This window comes from Drosophila willistoni, chromosome 3R, assembly GCF_018902025.1.
Source record: "Drosophila willistoni isolate 14030-0811.24 chromosome 3R, UCI_dwil_1.1, whole genome shotgun sequence".
In the NCBI taxonomy this organism is placed as follows: Eukaryota; Metazoa; Arthropoda; class Insecta; order Diptera; family Drosophilidae; genus Drosophila; species Drosophila willistoni.
Window position 1 is genome coordinate 30,000,561 of NC_061086.1, and position 19,983 is coordinate 30,020,543.

General features: G+C 40.0%; 3 protein-coding genes across 6 annotated transcripts; 1 reads left to right on the forward strand and 2 right to left on the reverse strand.

The window, feature by feature from the left end:
- LOC6649702 lies at nucleotides 1-7,651 on the forward strand. Its single transcript, XM_002071995.4, has 15 exons — nucleotides 1-387; nucleotides 576-1,201; nucleotides 1,261-1,810; nucleotides 2,128-2,272; nucleotides 2,337-2,748; nucleotides 2,810-3,120; nucleotides 3,178-3,723; nucleotides 3,784-4,315; nucleotides 4,381-4,513; nucleotides 4,569-4,684; nucleotides 4,744-4,913; nucleotides 4,978-5,059; nucleotides 5,118-5,354; nucleotides 5,419-5,853; nucleotides 5,907-7,651. The coding sequence occupies exons 1-15, from the start codon at nucleotides 123-125 to the stop codon at nucleotides 7,290-7,292; spliced, it is 5,946 nt and encodes a 1,981-aa protein (XP_002072031.2). The 5' UTR covers nucleotides 1-122; the 3' UTR covers nucleotides 7,293-7,651.
- A 518-nt stretch (nucleotides 7,652-8,169) lies between these two features.
- LOC6649703 (vacuolar protein sorting-associated protein 16B) lies at nucleotides 8,170-9,696 on the reverse strand. The gene is made up of 2 exons (XM_002071996.4): nucleotides 9,464-9,696; nucleotides 8,170-9,406 (listed from the first exon to the last, which is right to left on the reverse strand). The coding sequence occupies exons 1-2, from the start codon at nucleotides 9,614-9,616 to the stop codon at nucleotides 8,213-8,215; spliced, it is 1,347 nt and encodes a 448-aa protein (XP_002072032.1). The 5' UTR covers nucleotides 9,617-9,696; the 3' UTR covers nucleotides 8,170-8,212.
- A 551-nt stretch (nucleotides 9,697-10,247) lies between these two features.
- Nucleotides 10,248-19,138, reverse strand: LOC6649704 (bestrophin-2). 4 transcript variants are annotated; one of them, XM_015177048.3, is made up of 8 exons: nucleotides 18,731-19,138; nucleotides 15,505-15,738; nucleotides 13,980-14,090; nucleotides 13,159-13,915; nucleotides 12,706-13,098; nucleotides 11,422-12,121; nucleotides 11,259-11,303; nucleotides 10,248-10,892 (listed from the first exon to the last, which is right to left on the reverse strand). In XM_015177048.3, the coding sequence occupies exons 2-8, from the start codon at nucleotides 15,573-15,575 to the stop codon at nucleotides 10,540-10,542; spliced, it is 2,430 nt and encodes an 809-aa protein (XP_015032534.1). In that variant the 5' UTR covers nucleotides 15,576-15,738; nucleotides 18,731-19,138; the 3' UTR covers nucleotides 10,248-10,539. The 4 variants fall into 4 exon arrangements, with proteins under 4 accessions (XP_015032534.1, XP_015032533.1, XP_015032532.1 ...); XM_015177047.3 differs by having other exon boundaries at nucleotides 10,249-10,892; nucleotides 12,856-13,098; nucleotides 18,731-19,137; XM_015177046.3 differs by lacking the exon at nucleotides 11,259-11,303 and having other exon boundaries at nucleotides 10,249-10,892; nucleotides 18,731-19,137.
- Between the last annotated feature and the right edge of the window lie 845 nt (nucleotides 19,139-19,983).

The following is a 19,983-nucleotide window of genomic DNA, read 5'->3' on the forward strand; positions in this document are numbered from 1 at the left end:
AAATCCACATCTCTAGTGTGATTTGTTGTTGCAAATGAGAAAACGAAAAAACGAAAAGCTGGAAAATTTAAACAGCAGGAATACAATTAGCAGCAGCAGGAGCACCAGCCTCAGACCTATCCATGGCGATGGCGGGTCAGGCCGAACTCAAGGACCTTAATATTTTCGAGCTGCGTCCACTTATCACAAATCTCAGCTCGAAACTATCAGCGGTTGGATTTGATAAGCAGTTCCTTTGCCTGGTCAGTGATGAAAATGAGATTGTGTTGCGTTATGTTAGCACAACGGGACAGGAGGTGGTTAAGATGATCTCATGGTTTCGGCGCACCAATCGAGTAATACATGATGTCTGCTTCGATCCAGCTGGGATTTGGTTGCTGGTGCTATGTAAGTATGGGGTAGACCGTACGTGCGTGCGTGCGTTTGTGTTCGTGTATGTGTGTGTGTGAATGAATGTGAGTTTATTGATTTTCTGTTGCGTATTTTGTTTTGATTTAACATTTCTATGGGGGATTAGGGAGATTTTGCTTGAATATTGAGCATAGATAATAGTTTCGTCATCCTTTTATCAACAGGTTTTGACAATACGCTGCACATTGTGCCTGCCTTGGCCTTGGTGGACAAGACGCATGATCTGGCCGCATGCTCCTTGTATAGCACAACGCAGGTGACATCCTATATAATACCGTTCGTTGGTCCCCACGAGTGTCCGAATTCAAAAAAATGTCCCAATCATTCTGCAAGTGGACTGTTCAAAGAAAAGCAAGATCAGCAAGAGGAACAGGAGCAAGTTGAACGATTAGCTAATCTTGCAGACAATATCAAACTGGAAGGAGATGAGGATGTGGAACCTCTGGGTCATGAACTGCCGCAGCATATGCTGGCCGGTAACCACACAGACCAGCTGCAGCTGCAGCAGCCGGAACAACCGCCCGTCCAGCATTTTGATGCCACCGGCAACAGTCAGGTGATGGCTACCTCTTTTATGGCGTCCAAGACCTGCCCGTATCCACTCTCGGTGGTGTGGTGGAAAACCAATTATGGCCTTAATAGGGCCATTATTGGCTATTCAGATGGTTCCATTTGCTTTGTGGGCCTTAGTCCAAATTGTCCCATGATTGCCAGCACGGCTATTGAGAATGGTTCAGTCATGCGTCTCCTGATATGCAAGGATAATACCTTCGATGGAGTTATGCTATTGGTATACATTTGTCACAGATCTTCTCAAAGATTAAATTATCAATGATCTTTCTCTTTCAGATTACATCCTCGCTGAAGCAGCAATATAAATTATTGCTAGAGCAGAAAGCCATTAAGTATGTCTATCCCGGGGACAGTTCACCCACCACGCGGGAGGGAGCTTGGCAGATTGTTATGTCTGTGCATGGTAGGCAACATCATAATCAGCAGCAGGGCGATGCCAATGCCGAAGCCCGGCAAAGCAACAGTTCGGATCCGGCATCTGACAGTAGCCAGCTAGAAGAAGACGTATTCGCCCCTCCTGCAAATGAGGAAGTGCCGCAAAGTGCACCAGTTAACGCCGACTCCGCCGCCCCAGCCTCCATGGTAGCATCTAGTGATATGCCACCGCCGCCGGCTCCTCCGTCATATGGTGAATTTGTGGCCTCTCGTCAGTCTTCTACCGAGACCACTGGCGTTCGCATTCAACAGCAAATGCTTCCGGCCAGTAGTTTCGATGGCATACTGCCTGCAACTCGAGCCCGCTTGGCATCTCTGAAGAGTCTTGGCTCCAAGAAACTGCAGGCCATTAAGATGCGTCTCTCCGACCAGCGGCAAAAGTTCGATGAATGTGCGTAAGCAAACATAAACCCAACAGATTTGAATTTGTTTTTCCTTCTACTATCAAGGCTCTTCTCTGTTAATTTCTTGATATTATCCTTGATCTTTGTTACTATTTTTGTTGCTTTTGGTTCTGAGTGGGCAGTTCTGCGTGTACTGTTGCATCTGCTCAAGCGGCGATTGCGTGGTGAGTTCGCTACGGCTGCGAGACCCAAGCACACCGCACTCACTGACGACACTTTTGTCCGTAATTTTATGTACAAACCAAAAAAACAAAATGGTTCACTTATTTATTTAATTCTTTTTCTCACTGTTAACATTTTCCAGTTATGCCTGATACCAGTTTGGGATCATTTGCGATTATGGATTCGCCTTCGGTGACGCCAGAGCCTTTGGGTCATACCACCGGGTCCTTTTATACCATCCAGAGTTTGAGGAACACTTATCTTCTTAGTGCATTACATAGCAGCAGGCAAGAAAATAGACAGAAACTTTATAAAATAAGGTTTTAATATATAATTTCTGATCCATTGCAGCCACAGTTTAACAGTGCATAGCATCGACATCAATTTGAAGCCTTTGTTTGTCTACAAGATACCCAAACACACACAGGAAATACTCATAAGCTCCAACATACTATATGGCATACACTACGTGGATTTGCATAATCGCAGTGATTCGGCCATATCGACGGCAGCTTCTTCGCTGGAAGAGGCCCCAGAGGTCAATACAGAGAAGGAGAATCGCGATGCAGATACGGAAAAGCTGGAACTCGCAGTGGATAAGGAGAAGGAAAGAGTCCCTACAGTGGCCACAAAGAGCGATACAACTAGCGCAACTACAACGACAAGCTCAAGTTTGGATCAAAGCGAAATGCCAAGCAATGCCATTAATGCTGTTAGCGTAATAAGCAGTGCCATGGCCTCCTTACACACGTCCGACGAAGATGTAAGTAAACTCATTAAGTGTTGGCCTTTAATTTTCAATATGTATTTGGAATTCCTTGCAGCGCTTTAATCCTCTGGCTCAGATTGGACTCTTTCGCTTTGAGCGGGAAACTGTGCTGCATCTGTATCAAATGTCCCAATATCGCAATGCCGTGGGCCAATGTGAGAATCTTACTAAGGATGAGAAAGCCAAAGCCTTTGAAATTAAAGACATACACACGCCCATGGACTATGTGCAGTTCTATGAGACAAGCGATATAAGTGAAGAGTTCTCGCTGCGACAAATGGAAATTATGCAATCAGAGTTCCCAAAGATTAACTACGATCCGTGCTATGTGATTACCAATAAAAATGTCTATGCCATACAGCTTAGGTAAGAGTGATCCAAAGGAAAGAAAAACAAAAATAAAAATGTACTTTTGATTTGCAGAAAGGAGCCTTTTGAACTGTTTCTGGAATCGGCCCTTAAGAGTGAATGGAATCAGTGTCGAGACTTTTGCAATACATTTGATCTTTCGATTGAGCATTGCATTGAATTTGCTGGAGATTATCTATTGCGTCGCAAGAAAATCACCCAAGCTTTGCTCACCTACAATGTGGCCAGGGTGAAACCCATTCGAACGGCCTTAAAATTAGCCATGTATGGACATACCTTTGCCCTAATGCAGCTGAGTGCAATGGCTCTAAAGTCTACATATTTGCTGCGCTCACGCTACATGTGTCATCCGATGTTGAAGAGCATGTTGAAGGATATCACCTATCGGCACTCGGAGGATGTGCGCTCAATACTACCATTGCAAGTGGATAATCAGGGTGATTTGAATTCCTGCGTCAAGTGCAGTGACTATCTTTATGGGGTGGATGATTCAATAAGCTCATTGCAAATGTCACCCTCATCGCAGTTTCATTTGGCCAATTTGTTGCTCATCACTCTAGCTGAGAAAGCAGTTAATGATAAGAATTATTTGCCATTATGGTATGTTTTACTTACACGTATCAAGAGAATCAAATTAATAATAGATATTCTCGTTCTTAGGAATTTTCTGATCACCAATAGCAAATATCACACCAACATGACCAGCATTGTCCTTTGCCAAAGTGGTCTCTTTTCGGCAGCTATTATTTTGGCGAGAGTTCGTGGTGTTTGCCTGGACACGTTTAATGCATTGATTAGTGTGGTGGCTCAGGAATTCGGCTGGTATAATGAGCTCAATGTGTGTCTGTTTAATCTAAGCGAACCACTGTTTATGGAAACCATTGGTTACTTGCCACAAGTTTCGATGGACTACTTTGCCTTTGTTCAGGAGAAAATTGAGCACATACGTCCATGCGTCTTGCAACGTCTGGCATTGCAGCTAAATCCTTTTGCCCCGGCCTTGCGTCCCATTGTGTCGCACAGTAGCTGCAATTTGAATTCAAATGACAATAATTCCCATCTGTTTGAGTTTTGTAAGAGCCTTATCGAGACTTATCTGTCCGTGCTAATCCATATGGAATCGCAGCGTGTTAAACATGATTCCATTGTGAATGCCCTATCCACTTTTCGCATCAACTATGAAGACAATCAGGTTGGTAGTCAGTCTGTTGATTAATTAATCTATTGCTCCGTCTAATTAATGCATCTAATCTGTAGTTCGCCATTGAATCATCACGTTTTAAACCAATCTCGGCCGGTTGTGCTTACTGTGCCTGTGTGGTAGATGGTGTTGCCTATTTCTGGGGTTCCAGTGGAATCCCCTGCTGTTATAGTGCTCAAAAGTCCACAGGTAAATGAAATTCAATTTGTCTTTAGGCCAAGTTACATTCGACATTTGTTTCCAGAGCCCCCAGAACCGGCGCATGCTGTAAAGAGTCTAGATCTACTTGCCCAGCTCAATTTGCAAGTGCATGCCCTGAAATGTGGTCGTCAGCATACGCTTGTGCTCACCAATAACGGAGTAGGTTATTCACTTACCCAAAAAGAAGTTTCCCTAATGCACTCTTTCTTTGCCTTTAGCTTTATGCCATGGGCAATAATAATCTTGGCCAATTGGGTGTCGGCCAGCATATGCAGATGGCACAGCAACCCATGCTGGTGACCGCTTTGGATGGGATGTGCATCACTATATTAGAGGCGGGACAATATCATAATGCAGCTGTGGCCGATGGTCACCTATATATGTGGGGGTAAGAAACGTTTTCCGATCTAATGTAATCTATTCGTAATTAACATAATATGTATCCTTTGCAGGTGGGGCGTCTATGGCCAACTGGGCCAGGGTAGCTGTGAGAATATACCCACACCAAAACTAGTCAACTTTTTCAAGTATAAGGTTAGCTATCCTACCAATCCTTGGCGACTTTAATTAATCGCTGTGTTATTCACTTTAGAAAATTCTGCAAATCTCCTTGGGTCATGCCCACAGTTTGGTGCTATGCCAGGCATCTAATAGCTATACAGAGGCTGATCAAAGTTGCAATGAGCTTTTTGTCTTTGGCTCTAATCATTTTGGCCAACTTGGCACCGGTGGCAGTGAACAGGGCGGTGATACAAAGATTAATCTGCCAGTGCGCTTGGAAACAGGCGGCAGCAGTCTAAGACTGATACATACCAAATTCTTTACGAATGTAAGTTAAGAAAACTAGAGCTTGGCTTGTTGATTGACTCGTTGTTTTTTTTTTGTTGTTATAGCTAGCCGTTGATGAGAACGAGCGTCTATATACCTGGGGCAGCTCACCCCAAGCCTTGCGACTGGCAAATCAAATTAAACGTCGTGCCAATGCCAAACAGAAAATGGAAGAGAATCATCAGCGTGAGATGCTTAGCAAGCAATTAGAGGCTACATTATTGCCGGCCAGCAACAGAGACGGCAGCAGCTCTATGGTAGAGCCGAGTACATCATATGCTTCTGTGGTGGCTGGTTCGGCATTGAAAACCAAAGAAGATGAGGCTACCACATCAGATGCTACCGAGAGTATTGAACCGATTACCGTGAATCAGCGAGAGGCAACAGCCCCAGGAGCAACTACAACGGGAGCATCAACTGCCAGCAATGAACCTGATCCCACAGAGCACTTGACACCGCATCTGGTGGACACAAGTGAAGTGGCTGGACAAATTCTACAGGTTCGATGTTAATTGGATTTGTTAGGATGTTATTTTTAACCTTCCCATTGCAGATCTCAAGTGGCCTTTTACACTTTGCCCTGATCTCATCTACATGTACTTTATATACTTGGGGCAAAAACCTGGAGCATCAGTTGGGCACTGAAGACAAGGATCGGCGGGCTGTATTGAAGCCTTCACCCATTGACAGCATTGTAAGCCCAATGTATGTGGATTGCGGAGCAGACTTTACTTTGGTCATGACCACCGATCACATTGTGCGAGCCTTTGGTGGCAATTCCAATGGCCAGTGTGGACGAGATTTGGGGGCCAGTTTGGATCGCATGCGACAAAGAGTTGTGTGCCTGCCCACTACTAAACGACTAATGCGTTTCGAGAGTCAATGTGTGGAGGCTCCGGTGGAGATAAACTTGCCCAGGCCACGTATACGATTGGATCAAGATCCAGTACGGTATTTAAAGGTAATGCCGCCATATCAGCCGCACTTTTTGCAGTCGGCCAACATTAATTTCGAGCCGCATTACTTCCAAGGCGGTGGCAATTACAAGAGTAGCACAGATCAAGCGATGACGGGACAGGATTCCGATGATCTGCTGAGCAGTTTGGAAAACCTAAGTCAAAATGATGCCAGCTATTCGTACAATCCACCTTTAGTGACAGGTCAGGCTTCTTCTTCTGCTGCTGCTGCACCGCCCGATGTCCAAAGCTCACTAGACACACCCGAGGAGCAGAGCTATATACAGTTGCCGGAACAAATGGTCGGCTTGAATGTCCATCAACTTCACGACAATGATGAGGATGAGGCCAGCACGTTCACGCCAAGTACTGACGGCGTCGATGAGACCATGTTGCAGCCGTTGCGACATTATATCCACTACTGCCTATACGCTTTTCACGGCCTCTACAATCCCGATAAGATAAGCCAGTGTGCTCGGCCCACGCGGCAGGAGTATCGTATACGCATCTGTATGCTCAATTTTCGGTTCGTTGAGGCCTTCCGCCTGTGTCTGCACAGCTGTGACAGTGGCCAGCGAACTCTTAAACTTTTTGAGTACTTTAGCAAGGATACGGGCTATGTGCCATTGCGGCGGTCAGATCTCAAACATCTTATCTATCATATGTGTCTGCACTTTCTGGAGCACAAGTTCGATATGCTCGAGTGTGAGCGTTACTTTATGGGTGATCTGGACTATTATTTACTAGAGCTGGCATATGTCTTCTACTTTAACAACAACAACACGGCTTTAGAGCAGAATCTCAATCAGAAGTTTAAGCTGCTGATTGCGGCCGCTGAAGATAGCAATCAGGCACAGGCCACATCCGGAACTGGGCATCAGCTGCAGGATACGGATGTCATTTTTGATAGCTTTACGGTTAAGTTCAAGACAATTCTGTGCCAGCGTTTGCTCAGCTATTCGGATTGTGAATCGGCCAATTAGCCAGGATTTGTCATTGACTTCTCTCTCCCAACTACAGTTACATTCATCTGTGGGTCTACATATATATATATTTGTTTGTTCAGGTCGTCTACTTTGAAATTGTTTCCTTTTTTTTTATTAGTTTTTGCGTGTTAAATCAAAAAGTTATAAAGTCTAAGTTTTTGTTTTATCCAGACTCCAGATAAATGTGCGGTATCCCCATAATCTACATACACATACATATATATATATATATCTACATACAACACTTAGGTAGCTCTGCCCCCCTCTCTCTCTCTTGCTCTTCCTCCCTTTCGCCCCCCAAATCATGTTTAATAATTATTGTTGTTGCTTTTTATTGTGCTGTTATTTAAAGGAAAAACAAGAATTGTTTAATACAAAACAAGTTATTTAAACAATTTAAGTTTTTTTGTAATGCTTTACCTGCTTTATTTGTTTACTCAAAATAAAAAATCACATAAAAAATAGGAAAAAAAACTCATATTTGTTCCCTTTGCTCATTTATTGGGAAAAAGAAGTAAAAGTTTTTAATTTTTTAATTGATATTCAGCTTGTGATTTGCAAATTATTTAATAAAAACAAAAGAAATAAAAACATAAAAAACTAGAATTGTAATAATTATATTCATATTGTATGATTAACAATAAATGATATGTTTCTATATAAAGTAAATTTAACAATTTTATACAAAAGTAAAGGAAATTCTTTACTTTGACATTCCCAGAAGTATGTCGCCTAGAAGTATGTGATGGCTTTCTTGTTTACCCTTTTGAAAAAGTTATTGTTAAAAAATGGGCAAAATTATAGACCTCACTGTAGAATCGGCTTTTAAAATCGTTTTTATACTTTGACAACAACAAAAAAAAAACAACTCACATTATTAACAAGGCGTCAAAAAGACAGATTTATTATAAAATGGTTTACAACTTTAGTTTAATATTGTCGGTGGTCCAGCGTTTGCTTTGCAATGTTTTTAAGGCATTTTCACAGTAAAACTTCTCTTCAGAGCGATCGGGCAAAGTCTCCTTAAGCTGTATGAGTTCCTGTTGCTGTTTTAATCCAGCCATTGCATCAATCACGGCCTTGATGCACTTAACGCGACGAGCTAGGTTTAATTTATCATTGCTGTTGCTCATCTTGGAGAGGAACAATTGCAAAACTGTGGCTGGAGCCTGCAGTTCATAAAGTCTTTGGACAGCTGATGCTAAATCAAAGCTAATATGAAATTGTTTGGTCTTCAGCGGATGCCAGGTGGGTATGCGCTCAAATATGCACTCTAGATCAGCGTAAGCCTGGGCCTGGGCTCTCTCATTTAGGGCAGTCCACTCGTATTGAGCTGGGGATATCTGCTGATCGGCGGCAAATCGCTGTGGTGATATTAGCTTCAACATGTCCTGTTCCTTCCAGTTTCCGTTTCGCTGACAACAGGCGTATAACAACTCAATTGGCGTTAGATGATCCGCCACCAGGTGCGGCTCCTTCTCTAAAAGCAACTGCATTTTGAGCGCAGCATGAAAGACTTGCTCGTAAAGTGGAATAATACCGACTCCTGCAGTGGCATATGCATCAACAAGTCGCTGGAGTTGGTGTTTCCTTCCAGACGGGTCTGCCAGCTCAATTGCTGCCTGAAATTGCTTAAGGGCAGCTTCCTGATGACGTCCAAAACGTTGCAACAGTTCAATGTGTCCGCTAATGTCGCCACAATCTTGTAAAAAACTAAGATATTCCTGTAGTACTTTTGGCCTTTGCTTCAGTATGCCATGGAATTGTGCTGAATTCAATGTACGCTTAAGAAAGAGCACTACAGCAATGATGGCATGGCCCCCTCCACCATTAGCCAAGAGTGAATCCAGCAGCTGTTGCTTTTCGTGCAACGATTTATACATTTCCAATGAAGTCGTCTTGCCCTGCATCAATTTGTGCGTTGTTGCCTTTACATTGGGATACAGTGTGCTTTGGACTTGGCGACGCAGCAACTTTAGCTCCTCCTCGGCAGAAACGCCTTTAGCCATTACGCGATCGTCCAATGTTTGCTCATGCAACACCTCCTTTAAGGCCTCCTCAGTCAATAGATCCTTAATGGATATTTGTATGCAATAGTTATTGGTAGGAAGCTGTAAAAAATAGAAATAAAGGATTCTTGCTGGAATTATGGTACAGTTAGTACTTACTTCGGAGTCGTCGCTAAAGATGCCATTATTGTCCCAATTGGAACTAGGCAGTTCTGTGCTTATACCGTCAATTTCATCGTCCTCATCTTCAAAGCTAAAGGCAGCCCGCGAGGATCGGTTCCAATAGCCATCGCTGTCAAATTGCATATCCATTCTGTGGTCTTAAATTAACATTCTATAAACACTCGGTGGTAAATATTTACTAAGATCCCAGTTGTTTTGATATGTAACAAAATCAGCTGTTTACAACCTGTATTTAGCGCCTACATTCGTATCCCAGTATTTGTCGTTGCCAGAAAGTTTTAACTTGAGGTCTGAGCCGGAATAGTTATTGGTAGGAGTAAGTGCTAAGGCGAGTAATTTTGGCTGGGCGGCCACATTTAAAAAAAAAAATGTACTTGTGGATAAATAAAACCATAATGAATGAAACATAGTTTTTGTTGCCCAGGGAGTACTCGCCTTCCAGCGATGATGATGGAACATTTTCGAAAAGTTTTTGAAATATTTTATGAATAAAATGGCCAAAATTGACCATTCTTGATTGCATTTAGTCTGGTATGAGGTGTTACGAAGGGAGCTCTCGCTTTTTGAAGACTTTAAGCACTTGGTATTTAATATTATTATTTATTACTCTCATATCAATCATGCAATTTAATCATTATCTTAGAATATTTGCCAAATTTTCAAAGAATTCGAAAATTTAAGTTGCAACACTTCATTTTTATCTTGATTAATTTAATTTTAATACCATAATTTTATTTAAATTAAACAAAACTTTGTGTGAACATTTACACAAAAAAAAACTTATGTTTGTAAAAATTCAAATCACTTTCTACTTACAGTTTAAGCTACATAGATTAAATAATTGCGTTAATTACATACATACATACATAGGTCCAGCTCGTCTAGACATAATGAGCATTCTTAATTGTGCCTGTCAATCTGCATATTAGAGTTTAGCAGCTTAGATAAATTAACTAATGCCTTAGATTTAAACTAACATCAAAGAATATGTACACACATTAATATGGGAAACAAAAAAAACATATACTAATTTAAGCAAATAGTCCTTATAATTAACTGCCAGTGGTGGCATCCTCTGATTTGATCGTAGAACTTGAGACGGGCTCGCCGCCACCCAAAAGATCGGCGCTAGACGGCACAGCCGATATGACGGCCGGGTTATTAACTTGACTCACGATTGCCCCAATGGGCATGGTCACTGGAACTCCGGGAACTAACGGCACCGCCGCTTGCTCCACTCCGGGAGCCGTGCTGATGGTGCGCACCAAAGTCTTCTGCTGCCGCATAAGTTTCTCCTTTTCTCGTGCAGCCTTCAGCTTTTCAAAATCATCGCCATCGTCAACTGGTCCGCTATTGCCTGTACCTGCCAGCACATCATTGGAGGATCTAATATCCATATTTTCCACTGCAATCAGAATATTTGAGTTAGTAAAATTGGCCCAAATGGCACTTAAAGGCAGGGAAAAACGTGCAGAATTTTTGTTTTGTAAAAGGTCTACATGAATAGGTATTTTTGTCGACTATAAGCTGGAGATTAGTAGGTACTAGGTATATCTGAAAAGTTTGAGGCAGCTTCGCAATTTAAAACAACATGCCAATTACATGAAAATCAAAAATAATTACATAAATTCAAATCAAAATATAGTAAAAAAAAAACCCAACAAGAAAATAAAAGGTATTCAGGAACAACAACGATTACTTGCAACAAGCTAACAATAAGTTAAAAAATGAATTAAAGTGTTTATTTTAATGGCCAATGGGTAAAATTTACCGGGTGTCACGAACCACCTGAAAACCTGAGGTGCATCTGGTCTCTCTTTTAATTGAAACGCGAATTCGTTGAAAAATGAAGATATACAGAAATGTTAAAAATGAGTACAAAAATGAAGCGACATGTTAATCTGGACAGATTTGGATGTGTAAGAGACACTTACCTGTCTCACGGCTGACTGCCTTCTGTTGATCAAACAGAGACTTGGTGCTCTCGCTCTCGGCCACAGGTGAACTGGGCGCTGTGGCCAGCAGCGAAGGACTTCCGCCAGCTGGAGCTGAGGTGCTCAGCAAGGCATCAACACCGCCGGGAGGAAATAGTGTGGGCTCGTACTGGGACTGTGCCCGAGCATACTGCGGTGTACGTCCGGGTATATCAACGGGATTTGATCGGCCTTGTGGCGGCTGAGTGCCTGGTGGAGGCGGTTGCAGGGTAGTTGTGGTTGGTCCGCCCTCTGTGCCCTGCTGCGATGGTGGAGCAAAAATATCCTTGACATTGGGACGCTGTTCATTGGCACGCATCGATGTGATGGTGGCCTGTTCATCGACCTCTTCGATAACTTGATGAGTGATGCGAAGACTTCCGGCTGGCTTGCCACCCGAGGTGGCCGATCCCAAGCCCAGTCCACCGCCACCCGTCAGGCTGGCCGAACTTGCACTGGCCGGAAAACGATACTTGTTCTGCTCTTCACTTGGTGTGGCCGAACCCGGACGACTGTCATCACGGCTGAGGAATCGCTTGAGAGCCGAGGCTACTGTATTCACTCGCGACATTGTTCCCGAAACACTGACCAGAGATGGCGACGATCCCAGACGCATTTTGCCATTGCCCGCTGAGAAATGAATGCCGCTGGCATCATCAGCCTGGGAATTAGAATCAGCATATTAATAAGGAATAAAAGCAGTGGAATTATTATAGGGTGCTAAAATTCTTATAGTGCCATTTTTGTTTTCTTAAGGGTGCAATACCAAAAGCATTTGAAGGCCGTGCAAGGTGCAATTAGAGAGGCTGTAGGCAGATAGAATTGTTAGAATCAAAATGTTAGTATGCAGTCATTTAGTTCAGAGGACAAGTACAAATACGATTAATTATGGAACCGGCATAGTGATTAATATTAATGTACATTTACCTTTCTCATACTTAATAGTTAATTTCTTTAATATTAGCTTTAAAAACTATGCCCATTCCATGACTTCTTTACATTGCTTAGTTTTAAATTAAATATATGGAACTACCAATCACCATTTATGATTGAGAATGCGAATATGATAGACTTTTAACCAGATAATTTAAGAAAGAGAAAGAGGTTAGAATTTCGAAATTTTGATGTGGTCACTTTGTTGGATGATGATCGATTTCGATTTTGATTTATATAGTGCCAATTGTGTTTTGGGTTCGATGGTGCCAATACGTTTGCCTTAAATGCTGCCAACTTTTTGATTCTAACCTCCTCATCTGGCGCACCCTTGGTTAGGTCATAAGTGACTGTCTGCAGGGGTACACCCTGTTGCTGTGGCTGTTCCATAAAGAGTTTTGTACCCCCCTCGGGGGCAACACTAGCCAGAGCTGGTGGTGCAGCAGTGGCATTATTACCAACCATTTCATCGATGCGCACAGACGACATAGTCGATGGCATTGCAGCACTTTTGGGTACTTCAATTTTGGCTGTCGAGGGCTCTGGATGATTCTCACGAAAACGTTCGGCAGCTATGGTATAGGGCAACTCATTGGGGAACACCTCATCCCAGTATTGATCCTTGAGCAATTCCGGATGATCGTGATGCATCTCATCGACAATTAAATAGGATACCTGAAGATTGCGATCTACCATCCAATTGACCTATGGAATAATCAAGATTTTTAGCATCAGCAGTTGATCAATTCATCTGGTTAGGTTTACCTCAAAGTCATCATCATCCTCACCAAATGGATTGATCAGGGACTCGGCCACCTTAAGCCAACCCATGTAGAAGAAGAACTGAAGCGTGGTAAATACTGGAAAATACAAATCTACTTTGTTCAAATAGCTAGTATTGCCCACGACCTTGCCATCTGTCCATTGCTGGCCCATGCAACAGGTGAGGAAATACGAGTACACCGCCAGAGTGACCACCTGAGTGTAAACCAAAGGCACACTGATCGTATCATAGCTGATTAATAGACCACATTGACCACGAAATTTGTTCAGTTCATCAATAATGGTCTTCACTGCAAAATCATCACGTATACGACCCTCCTTGCGGGCTCTGGTTATAATACTAGCTGCCCATACGATGGGCAACCAGTGTTTGGAGGGCCTTGGGAATGATTTGTTCATGGCCTCGATAATGGTGCGTTCATTGTCATTGAGGAGACCTGCCTCTACCAGATTATCGAGACTCGGAAAACGTTTCTTCACCCTCGGCGAGACATTGACCAAGACCATGGTTAGGCATAAACACACATAACGCATTATTGTACGTCTCATGACACGTCCGCGCTCATCCTGGCCATGGACATTGGAGCTAACAAATACGGCTATGGGATCAGGCCACGGTATGGATGTATACTGATTCCACCAACGTGTCATCACAATTGACACATAGAAACCAAGCACAAAGGACAATGGAATTAAATCACTATAACTATTGCAATACTCCACAATAGCCTCGAAGGTCCTGAATGAAAAGAAATGCTTATATAAGTTACAATTATCAAGAAGTTAAAAGTGTTTGTACTTACTCTTTTTGGCCCTCGTTTAGAGCAAAACGATACATTAAATTGAGGACATAGTAACAAATAAGAAATGCCAGCAAATCCAGCCAAACCAATTTGTAAATGCTTCCACGCCATCTGAAACATTTCGATTTGAATAGTTAACTTTCAAGTGCCAACTTGAACGACATCAGTTTTTATAAATAGTTTCAACACGTAATACATGCAATCATTAAACTATATACTACCACTTGTGTCAATTTATCTGGCTTATCATGGACTTGCCGGTTATTCGGGCTACTCCAATGATTATGCTCGCTTTATTGGTTAGCGGCAAGGTGTCTGTTTCCGATTGTGAAGTCAAATGGGCAGAATTTCCTCAAATTGGCGACGTCATTTTATATCACCTGCTATTCAACGTCATAAATGTCCGTCTCTCTCTCTGTGTAAACAGAGTGTGACTACCTAGCAGGCCGTGACTCCCTATGAGCCTCTCTTATCAACACACGAATCGGGCATGATAAACCCAAATACCATCAATAACAACAAAACCATACGATAAACGTAAAGTCGTTTTAATTTTCTACTTCTTTGCAATGCAAACAATTCTATTTTTTTTTTTTTAATTAGAGATTTTCGTATGGGCAATTTTGGATATTCCGCGATATTCTATGTATAAATATGAGTCAATATGCTGCCCATTTCTTTTGGCTTATGAAATGCTAATGCCATTTATTTTGGCCAACTTTTCGGAAAAAAGTTACTCACATATGATTGAGAAATAATAAAAAGATAAACTGTAATTTGATTTTTATTTAAGATAACCCACAGAGAGATAAGCTTCTTAATCTTATCGAAAGAAAAATTTGGTCATTCTGTTTTCAAATCTTTCGAGTGCAAGGGGATTTTAAGTTTTCCCCATCTATGTATATATATTTTGTTGTCTGATTTTTGCTATTAGTTTAATTAACAAGAGGGCGTTAAAAACTGATGTTTTCTCTATTCATTTGTACTGCAATTTGTCATATTTTTCTTTTAAATAACTCTTTATTAACTTCACATGTTCGGAATTGACAGCACTTTAATTAGATCATCAACGGAACCCAATCCCTTGATTATATACTTATCAATAGTCCTTCAATTGGGATATCAAAACATTCTCTATCTATCTCTCTTTATTCACGCTGGCTTATTGAGTCACTAGTTTGTTCGACATTATTAAATTATAATTCAAATTACAAGCATGACAGATGTCACACATTCATATATAAGTATATGACGACAAAAGGTCTAGATTACACTATAGAATTGATATGGGCATCATTATTTGCATTTCTCTGTATATAGGGTAAATGGAGGCGGTCTGTCTATCAGCGGAATTGCAACTGGTTCTTTGTGGGGTATAATGGGAGATGGAAAATTCTATTATTTGCACTGACCCCCACAACTGACATTAGCATTAGTCTAGCCCTATAATATATATGAACTACCTACAATTAGCAATGGAATGACAATTTCTGAAAAAGTAGTAGTAGTAGTTATCGTTACTCACCTGAGAAGTAATTTGAGAAAACAGCCAAAGCCCCGACAAGTGGCCACTTCACCTGTATATGTAATTGTCATTTTCACACAGGTTTTTATCTATGTTTTCTCGCAAAATTTTATTCCCCTTTTTGTTTTTCGTTTATATAGTTGGGAAGAAGATTCGTTGTCTGCTCCAATGTTGTCTTATCATATCTCCATGGAGCTTTGATATAAGTACATTTTGCTGTTCTCTAGGAAATATCTAATTAAAAAATAAAGATGAGATAAATGTCATACATATTAGATATAAACAAGTAAATGTCTCTTGGGGTTATATAATTTTTCAGCTGTATTCACTGGTAAATGCATGCCAGAAATTCATTTGAAATTCAAAAATCGATATTTTCACATTGCAAAGTCAATTAAACATGCGACAAATAGGAAAAACAAAACCCAAGAAATGCAACGAAGTTTATATGCTCTGCTCTGAAAGGTCAACAAGAAGTTATATCACTATATAGGCAGACTAGTGGGTTTGAAAAATCCACTTGGTATCACTCATTGTTGGGAAAAGTTTTGAATTTTGCAATAGTTAAAGTTATTATCAATCTCACAGCTTTTACTTGTACTCAGAATGATATAGATACCAAAATTTCAGCAATATATTGAGCTTAAAATTGACAAAACTGAAGAGTCCAACGTTTCAGAAATGTGTGCTTAAAATGTCTATATAGCCCATTGTACAATAATATAGAAACACAATGAGGAACAATGAAAATGCATTTTGTAGTTAACATTTGAGAGAAATGCAACAATGCCGACAAGTTGATTATATTAATTGCACCAATTTATACAGATAGATATGTAAGATGCATTATATATACCTATGTGCATATATCGAATTGAAATTCAGCCAAGTTTAAACATTGACAAGGCGCAGCTTGCGTGTGGGCGATGTCAGTCTGTCACTTCTGGAGGTGGCATTTGGGGGTCAAAGACTCAAAATGATTAGATACCAATTAGTTAAATAAACAAGAATTTCTATATATGGTACAGTGAAATATAACTATAGTGGTAGCTGACATTACACATGTGTTCGAGATGAGCTCACTGACTGACTGAGAAGGGGAAATGTCGATACGTATTTCCGTATTGGAGAGAATTCTGCGAACTACAAAGACAATTTAATGATCAGAAATCAGAAAGCACAAACTGTGAACTAAGCTCAAATTATATGGTACATAAAGCGAGTCATGAATATATACCAACATTAAGGTATATATAGACAGGGTAAGAGAGGTGCCAAATACGCCCAAGCCCAGCTTGAGTTTATATATGACATCATTTTTCGGGCTGCGGTTACAAAGCAAACGTTGTTGTTTTTTTTTTAGGTAAAGCTTAATGTGGTCTTGCATACTAGTATATATTTTTAATAGCTGATCTGATCGCTTTGCTGTTCTTTTTTTCCTTCTGACTTTTGCTCATAAATCTCTCTCTCAAAAACGCCGATTCATGACGTAGTTTTTGCTGATTATTCTAAAGAGTGCAATCGATTAGGAGTACCAGGGTCATGATAGCCAGCTATTTCGTCTGGCAACGTGATCAGCTTAAAATTGAAATAAAAAACTAATTTGAGTAACTGAAGGGTCTTAGAGAGAGACCAAGATAAGTGTAGTTAATGAAGGTAATTACGTCATTTTCAAAAGGCCGCCAGAGGGCGTCTGAATATATATACTTACATAGGTATAAAGAGAGAAGCAAACAAACCAAATTATAAGATAAGAAGGAAAAATTATAAAAGAAATATGATAAATGTGTTAATTTTTCTCTCATGCCGTATTTACTTTGTTGTTTTATTCTTTTTGGGATACATACGTTTATGATTCTCAGAATCTCTCGGTCGTTGCCATAAGGCAAAACACAATCATTATTTATCGTTTTCATATTAAAATAATACGATATATTTCATACCCTTTGTTTTAGCAGTAGTGAATAATTACGTTTTAGAATTTTAGTATTACATATGATTAATTTGTGTATAAAGTTTATCGGTTTTTTTTTTTTGGTTATTGCCTTTTGTAAGTTATACAATATTTTCGTTCTATATTTCCTTGTAAAGGTTGTATTTAGTTTTATGGCAAAATTTATTTGATTAGTAGTTGTCGAATGATTAAAAGTTTATTACTGTTGACTTCTAGTAAGGTTAATTTAAGGAAGAAAGAATTGTTTGAAATTTTCGAATTTCTGACAACTTTTAAGCATCACATGCCAAAGATTTATTGTTTATACTGTGAATCATTTATTAACCACCAATCAAGACAGTCAAAAGTGACATCTTCACTTTGTTAATACTGCACTTCATTTGAAAGGAAAAGGCACAAATAAGCTCATTCAAGTATTTGCAAAGTAAACTTTAACTTTAATTGAATACGATGACCTATATCGAGAAGATAACTCAGTCAGGCGTATGCAGTTAGCATTAACATTTACATTTATAACAAAAATTAATGCATTTACACTAAATCGAACACGCAAAATTACAAAAAACAAACCATTTGAATTCATTTGGTCGAGGTTAATGACATTTTCAGTGAGAATTTTGCATACCCATTGCACATAAGGCTAAAGAGTATATTAAGTCGGAATAAGTGTGAAAGGAAAGATGTGTAGATTGAGTTTCCGGTTTAATTTAAAAGAAATTATTTGTTTAAAATGGAATAACTTTTGCTATGGGCTATGGGCAAACAGCTGTCAGGCATCATCAGAATGTATTTTGAGAGCTCTTCCATTACTGGGTAACTGAAAGTCGTTGCTACGTCTTACAGCCTGATGTAACATCAAGAGAGTTGTTGAGGCAAAGTGTATGCACGCCAGACGAATTTAAATTTACATTCAACTAGAATATTTTGCCGAATCTAAAGAGAGCATTCTCTAAATGTTCAGAGGTGAAGCGACACAAATACGAATATACTCGATATAAATTTAGAATTTTGTAGATTTTAATGGCGTGCATGAGTGGAATTGCAATTGCATATTATCTATGCATATGTATATAGTTTTTACTGAAGGGTTTTGCGGATGATGAGTCATCTGCCAGGGAAGAGAATAAAGAAACCGGAGGAAACATAATTTTGTTGCTGTTGCTGTTCAATCGATTCGCAAATCACGCGGCTCAATTTCTGTGTTCAGTTGCAATTTTTTTGATTGTTATTCCCAGTGCACTATTATTATTAACTCGCTGCATGGCCACTTACACTTTTTTTTTGTTTTTAACAAACACTCACAACACGCGAATACAGTGGTTGAAATCACGCTTTATCTGCCTTTAGGTAGGTAGGTGGGTTCTAAGACTAAGGTCACTTCCACTTCCCCTTTAATTCTTCACTTCACTTCGCAGCAAGAACAACAAAACTCATGTGGTTCTTGGTTTTTTGCCTGCTTGCTCTGTTTCGGCTTCTACATAGATGGGTTTTCGCTTCTCTTGGCCTTTATGCTTCACAATTTTTACGTTGTTTGCCGTCGTTGCCGCCGATATTCTTCTTACATACACGAACAACGCACACAGAGATGTAGATGTAGGCGCTTGCCATTCGAGGCAGCCATTCAACAACACCAGAAATATCACCCTCACTTCCGCGCTCAACGACCGACAGTTTCAAACTGAAGTCCAAGAGACACATGCGAAAATAATGCCAACTACAACTACAACTGGGAATACTGCGACACATCCGACCAGACCATTGAGTGCGAATCGCTTCATTGAGAGAGTTCGGCTCTAATGTAAGCACAGCAATTGGAGTCGACTTCGTTATACCCTTTACTAATAAAAATTCGCAATATCATAAGGGGTTGCTTTAAATTTAACACTTAAAGGACAAAATCCATCGAGAAAATATTTTAATAGCAAGAAAATCAATATATATCTAGGCTAGGAATAACTCAACAAAATTAGACGATTTTAACTCTCAAAATCAGTACGTAAATTTATTACAGTATGAGATAGGCATTTCAAATGTGTATAAAGGTTCCACATTCAGTAATCCTAGCTAAAGCGAGTGTACAAATTCTAATTACCACACACGTGTAAAGATAAAAATAAGTAATTAAATCCTAGCATATGTCCAAATCAAGTAATGTCACTTTAAATCATATAGATCTATATTTAAATCCTACAATATTTAAATATGATTTCTTTTGTATGTTACATGCAATTGCCAATTTCGTATATACCTTTTTGGCTTATGCATGGTTACAGGGTATAAAAACAAAACTCGTTGTGAGCGCAAAAACGAAGATAAGCCAAGCACAAAGAGAACAGGGTAGAAATGAATTTACCAACCATGGGCCAAAATCATAAATGAATTGTTAAAATTTTCTTATTCACAAAAAATTAAGTTTAAAGTTTCTAATAAAAAAAGGGTAATACGAAAGAAAAAAGAATTAAAATAAAAAACATTACTAATTAATTAATTATGTAATTAAGTAATTACATTACGATTTGTTGAGG

What these genes read in the sequence shown, in the direction of transcription:
- LOC6649702 (XM_002071995.4), top strand. Translation starts at nt 123, where the DNA reads ATGGCGATGGCGGGTCAGGCCGAACTCAAGGACCTTAATATTTTCGAG. An exon ending in GATTTGGTTGCTGGTGCTAT is followed by an intron (nt 388 to 575) that starts GTAAGTATGGGG and finishes TTTTATCAACAG; the next exon opens with GTTTTGACAATACGCTGCAC. An exon ending in GGTCACCTATATATGTGGGG is followed by an intron (nt 4,914 to 4,977) that starts GTAAGAAACGTT and finishes TATCCTTTGCAG; the next exon opens with GTGGGGCGTCTATGGCCAAC.
- LOC6649703 (XM_002071996.4), bottom strand. Translation starts at nt 9,616, where the DNA reads ATGGATATGCAATTTGACAGCGATGGCTATTGGAACCGATCCTCGCGG. An exon ending in TCTTTAGCGACGACTCCGAA is followed by an intron (nt 9,407 to 9,463) that starts GTAAGTACTAAC and finishes TATTTTTTACAG; the next exon opens with CTTCCTACCAATAACTATTG.
- LOC6649704 (XM_015177048.3), bottom strand. Translation starts at nt 15,575, where the DNA reads ATGACAATTACATATACAGGTGAAGTGGCCACTTGTCGGGGCTTTGGC. An exon ending in CTAAACGAGGGCCAAAAAGA is followed by an intron (nt 13,916 to 13,979) that starts GTAAGTACAAAC and finishes CTTTTCATTCAG; the next exon opens with GACCTTCGAGGCTATTGTGG. An exon ending in AGGGTGCGCCAGATGAGGAG is followed by an intron (nt 12,122 to 12,705) that starts GTTAGAATCAAA and finishes TCTAATTCCCAG; the next exon opens with GCTGATGATGCCAGCGGCAT.